This window comes from Saimiri boliviensis, chromosome 6 (assembly GCF_048565385.1).
Source record: "Saimiri boliviensis isolate mSaiBol1 chromosome 6, mSaiBol1.pri, whole genome shotgun sequence".
Taxonomy (NCBI): Eukaryota; Metazoa; Chordata; class Mammalia; order Primates; family Cebidae; genus Saimiri; species Saimiri boliviensis.
In genome coordinates this window covers 26,668,764-26,674,763 of record NC_133454.1, presented here as the reverse complement: position 1 = coordinate 26,674,763, position 6,000 = coordinate 26,668,764, and the positions used below count along the sequence as shown (strand labels likewise).

General features: G+C 44.4%; 1 protein-coding gene across 1 annotated transcript in view; it reads right to left on the bottom strand.

Annotated features, from left to right (window-relative positions):
- Nucleotides 1-2,309: 2,309 nt before the first annotated feature.
- Nucleotides 2,310-6,000, bottom strand: part of LOC101045145 (POTE ankyrin domain family member B-like) — a 35,956-nt gene continuing 32,265 nt past the window's right edge. The window contains 1 exon segment of the mRNA XM_010330784.3: nt 2,310-3,303. Coding sequence (XP_010329086.3) covers nt 3,103-3,303 — 201 coding nt within the window. The 3' untranslated portion in view covers nt 2,310-3,102.

The window sequence follows — 6,000 nt, the reverse complement described above, 5'->3', positions numbered from 1 at the left end:
TTTTAGCTTCCTTGGATTAGATTACAACATACGTCTTTCACTCAGTGAACTTTGTTTCTACCCATATTCTGAATTCACTTGTATCATTTCGGACGTCTCAGCCTCAGCCTAGTTCTGAACACTTGAACAGGCTGGAGAGTTGATGCAGCCATTTGGAGGAAATAAAAGGCATGCTGACTTTTTGAGTTTTCAGTGTTCTTGCACAGATCCTTCCTTATCTTTATGGGCTTGTCCACTTTCAACCTTCAAGGTTGCTGACCGTAGGACAGGGTATTTTTCTCTTATTGTATTTGATGACCTTGAGAATTTGATTGTGGTGTAAAGCAGATTCAGCTAACTGGCTTTGTTTTTGGAGGATTTTAGGGGGTCAACATTCAGCTTCCAATTCCTGTACGGTGTGCTTTAACTCCATGGAACTTGTGTTGGGTCCCAACTTTGTTCTCTGGCTCATTGAGGTTTAGAGTCCACTACACTGAGGGAACCAAAGTGTGGCAGCTGTGGCAGAGTGCTAGCGGATACAAAAGTGCCTGCCTCCCTGCAGGCATTCACCCAGTGGTAGAGACAAGATAGCCTGGGTAGGGGCCAGAGGGCCCCTGCTGTGTGCTACTGCACTGGAGGTAGTGTTGGTTCAGGGCAGGGTGCTGGCCAGTGCAGATCTGGGTGCCTTCTCCATGCCACCCTAAGTAACAGTGGCTGCTCAGGGTATAAGAGGGTCCCTTTTTCTCTGTACAGCATTAGCTGAAGGGCAAGGTGCTGGTGGGGTGGGGTTTTTGGTTCTGTGCCTGCCATGGCTCCGACTTCAATGGCAGTTTGTGTGGGATTAAGTGTGTGCTACACTCCCCTGTAGCAAAACCCACCCCCACACACCAGCAAATCGACATAGGAAGTTTCTGTATAAAGAGCTGAAGTATGCAGAGGCAATGTAGAGGCTAGTGCATGCCTGGAGGGGTCACCTTGCTGCAGCTCTCCACTGGTCATGCACAGTCCACTGGCATAGAAGCTATGGTGTAGGCACCTGAGAGTGCCCTGTAAGCAGCTGTGGCCAGGCTGGGGTCCTGGGAGAGGCAAGTAGACTAAGGAATGCTGAGGTCAGACCAGCTTCATCTCATGTGCAGGAATGTCGAGCAAAGATCAGGTCTCAGAGGAGAATTCTCTCAAAAGTAAAGCCCCAGCACAGCACAGCTGCTCTACAAAAACGTGGCCAGATTTCTTTATTCAGCAAGTTTCCTTTTTTAAGAAAGAAACTCTTAGACCTGATCTCTGCTGGGCAATCTTGCATATGAGATGTGGCTGGTCTGACCTCCACACTCCTAAAGTGCTGGGATAAAGTGTCTCATAAGAGCAAGTGGAGCCCAGAGAGACACCTGTCCCTGCCCTCTGGGCTTCACATTGGCTGGCCTGCTGCTCCCCAACTTTGCTTGTCTCCTGGGGGATCAATTCCAGAGACGTGAGCTAGCCATCCTTACCCATCCATCAGCCCAGGAGGGAGGGTCTGTGCCAAGCCAGGGTTCCCTGTCTGGTGATGAGCATTGGGGGGGGGGGTACCCATATGGACTGCCTTGTTCCTTGGGTCAACTGCAGCTTTTTGAGGATGTCAATATGATACTTAGACTCCTTGCTCCCTTGATATTCTGAGGGTAGCAAGGGCGGTTCCACTGCAGAGGCAGTGGCAGAGAGGATTTCAGTTGATCCTGGAAGCTCTGTCCAGAAAATTGCCAAGTTGCTACTGGCTTAATAGCTCTAGTGAGGGGCTGTCTACAGACCCAGGCCAGCAGGACCTGTCCCTCAAGGAGATATGGAAACGGGCACCCATGTTCGGCCACTTTTCCATAAGGCTGCTGTGGTATGCTGGGGGTCCACTCCAGTCCCTAATTGTCTCTTATCTTCCAGTTCCTGACGGTATCACCAAAGGCTGTGAAAAGGCAAAGACGATTGCCTGCCTCTTCCTCTGGGAGCTCTACCACTGAGGTACAAACCTGTTGCCAATCTGAACACACCAATAGGAGGTGTCTGGAGGCAAGTTGAGAAGTCTTGTCTAGTAAGGATGAACAAGAAAACAGAGTTGCTTTTAAAAAGTCTGGCCACGGTTTTGTAGAGCAGCTGTGCTGTGCTGGGGGTTCACTTCGGCCCTGATCACCTCAGACACTCTGAAGCCCCAAGGCTGAAATGGCTCAGTCGCCCAAACAGCAAAGATGATAGTCTCGTCCTCCCCCTGGAAGCTGATTCAGGGAGGCCAGAGAAACACCTGTCAGCCAGAGAACAGAAGTGAAGGTAGCCAGAGACCCTGGTTGAAGAGCTCCACCCAGTGATTAGAAATGTGGTTGGGGACCGACTTAAGAGTTTGGTCACGTTTTTGCAAGGTAGCTGTGCTGTGCTGAGCTACCACTTTCACCCCTGGTCAGCTTGGGCTCTCCAAAACCCACAGGTAGAATGGCTAGTCACCCAAACAGCAAAGTTGGTGGCCTGCCCCTCTCTGTGGGAGCTCTGTCCCAGAAATGTTTCAAATCTCTGTTGGCCAGGGAACACTGGTGGGGGTGCCCGTAGGCCCCAGGTGAGAGGTCCTGTTCAGTAAGGAGGAACAAGATCAGGGGCCTGCTTACAGAAGCAGTCTGGCCACAATTTGATAAAGCAGCTGAGCTGTGTGCTGCGGGACCTCTTCTGCCCCTGGGAAGTTTGTACTCTCCAACACATGTAGACTGGAATAACTAAGTTCCTCCACCAGGAAAGACGGCAGCCTGCCCCATCTTTTCGTTCAGTTTATCCTCTGTGATGGAGTTGAATTTTTAAGCTGTTAATTTTACTGTAAGCATTACAGTTGTTCAGAAAGAATCTCACTGTTATCTTTTAGGTAAGATATATGACAATTCACTGTCTCCTATAAATAAACATGTTCATATCTTGTTCTCTGGAAAGAAGTCTCTTTCTGCTATCTGGCTTTGGTCACAATCAATGTAGAGCAGTAGCCAGTCTACAATGACATGACTGAATTTCCAATTACACTGTTTCCTAGTTGTGTCTTACATTCTCCAGTTCAGAACTGACCATTTTATTCTTCGTTGCCAAAGTGTTAAGCTGTCAACTGTACTTAAATACTGTTTTTGTTCATTCTTCCTTATCCAATTTTATAGCCTTTAGAATATCATTCTTTCCTTTCACACTTTCAATGTCCTCCAAAACTTTATTTTCCCTTAGCTGGTTCTGATGTTTTATTGTGTCTAGTTCCAGTTTTGGCATGGCAATTTCTTCCTGCAACATGTGATTTTCATGCAAGAGATCTTTTTCTTTCTTATGGCTAAGAGAAATCTAAGTCAACAAAGGAAACTTTTAGTTAGCACAAAACAGAATTGACATATCATAATTTCTTCTGAAATTAAAGAATAACATGTGTATTTGTTGGGAATAATGAATTCCCACAATGAATATTTAACTGAAAAAAAGTTGGACAAAACTTTAAACCTAATAGAACGTAAATTCCAGAAAGTTTAAATATTTATTTAAAGACTATGAAAAATAAATCACTAAAGGATTTTAAAGAATTTCAGAACTGGAAAAGCCTTTCTCTGAATTACAAAAATTCCATAGGCATAAAATGTAAGATTAATACATTTGACTATATTTTTTACATTTGGTTTACACTCTGATATCTATCCTATAAACCACACCATTGTAAGAGCCTTAGCAATGCATATATTTGGACAGAAGTAATTCCTCGAAGTTTCTAAGTTCCTTTTTCTGAAAATGTTTTATCAATATACTGCTTTTCTAATATTTTTATAGTTATTACAATTACATTTATTCATAACTGTTAAATCTAAGTACTGTATCCTTCTACATGTACACAACTGCATCTAAGCATTGCACTTCTACATACAACACTGAACTTACTTAAGATGACAATTCTTTAATAGAGAAATCAAAAAATCTATGTGGCTGGGTGCTGTGGCTCATGCCTGTAATCCCAGCACAGTGTAATGTTCAGTGTTGTATGCAGCACTGCACTTCTACATGCGATTGGGTGCAGTGGCTCACACCTATAATCCCAGCCACTGAGGTGGGTGGATCATGAGGTCAGGAGTTTGAGACCAGTGTGGTCAACACAGAAAAACCCCATCCCTACTAAAAATTATTAGCCAGGTCTGGTGGTGTGCACCTGTAGTCCCAGCTACTCAAAAGGTTGAGGTAGGAGAATCAGGTGAACCCAGGAGGTGGAGGTTACAGTGAGCTGAGATCATGCCATTGCACTCCAGCCTGGGTGCCAGTGTAAGACTCTGTTTCAAAATAAAAGTGTGTGTGTGTGTGTGTGTGTGTGTGTGTGTGTGTGTGTGTGTGTGTAAAATGCAGAATTTTCCCCAGGTCTTCTGATGCTACTTCTAGTGATCCTCCACAAAATCAGTTACTTCTGTGGTATAACTATATAAATATAAAAGAAGCCTTTAATTCAAAATATGAATAAGATATAACTTACAGAGTTTCTCTTAGAAATAATGAGATTATTTGTTATTGCAATAACTTTTATTTCCTCTTTATAATGCTTAAAACAGTGGTAAGTGTGAAATATGGGAAAATATACTGAACGATTTCTCTGAGAACAAAATACTTACTAATAAATTATCACTAAATGTATACCATAGCATGTCATTGTTTTCAAAGCTCTTTGCATTGAAATGAGAAACTACGTGGAACAATCTCTTACTCTCCACAAAAGTAAGAATAATGACAACAATGTGACCTCTGCCCCAGCTATTTGTTTCCTACTTTCCTAGAAGTGAAAATAATAAACGGACTTCTCTAATAATATTTTTAGAAAATAAACTAATACCCCAAAACTAGAAAATCTGTTGTTAGTAGCAAACCTTAGTTTTGATACTGGAAAGATCATCAATTCTTATGAAAAATATTAAATGCTTCTCCTTTGGATTGAGGCCATTGTGAATGTCATTATTTGATTGTTGCAAGCAAATGGAGTTGAATTCAGAACACAGCTTTATCCCAAATGTACATATATAGATATATTATAAAGGATATATAAGATATATACACATATATGTTTTAAAAATACTTTCTACTTTCCAAAACAGAGATGGTTTTTAAAATACGTACACGGAGGGATCCCAAATGGCCAATTACGAGCAGCTCAGGATTGCAGCTCCCAGTGAAAGTGCAGAGGATGAGTGGACGTCACATTTCCAGATGGATTTTTATTGCCCACAGACCAGGAGATTCCCAGGCAGAGGAGCCCCACGGGTCGCCAGCACGGCTAGTTTGGCCAGCGCAGTTGTTTTGCTGGCGCCCCGGCGCGGTGGTTCTCTGCACAAAATACACGAGTCTGGGTGCCATTTTAGCTGGTGATTGGAGCTCTGGGAAGGCAGAGTCACCCATTCATCTGATTAAAGAGGGTACTGAAACAGGGAGCCAAGCCAGGAGATTCCTGGGCAAAAAAGCTCCACGAATCTCAGCACGGCTGTTTCAGCTGGTGCTGTGGGTTGCCCGACAGGAAATCACACAGATCTCAGTGCCTTTTCAACAGGCGATTGGAACACCTGGGAGAGAATCGACTGTTCAACTAAAAAAAAAAGTCTCTAAGGCAGGGAGCCAGGTGATCAGGCTTAGATGGTCCCACCCCCACAAAAAAACAGCAATCAGAAATCCTCTGGATTGAGAGTTTCACAGCAAGCACAGCTGAACCCCGGATGGTCCAGCTCTGGCGGGGAGGGGCGTCCACCATTACCAAGGCAGTCCACCACTATGGAGGTAATTTGTCAAGGCTGAGGCAGACTGCCATTAAAAGAGAGAGTCCGCCGTTATGGAGGTGGGCCGCCATTGCCAAGTTAGTTCTAACTACACACATATAAACAGGACTGCAGGGAAGATAACACGGCAGCTGAGCAGAGCCCACAGCAGCTCAGCAAAGCCTCTGCAGACAGACAGAGACTAGGTTCCCTCCTCACTGGGCAGGGCAGCCCTGAAAAAAGGGAGCAGCACAACAAACTCATAAAGCCC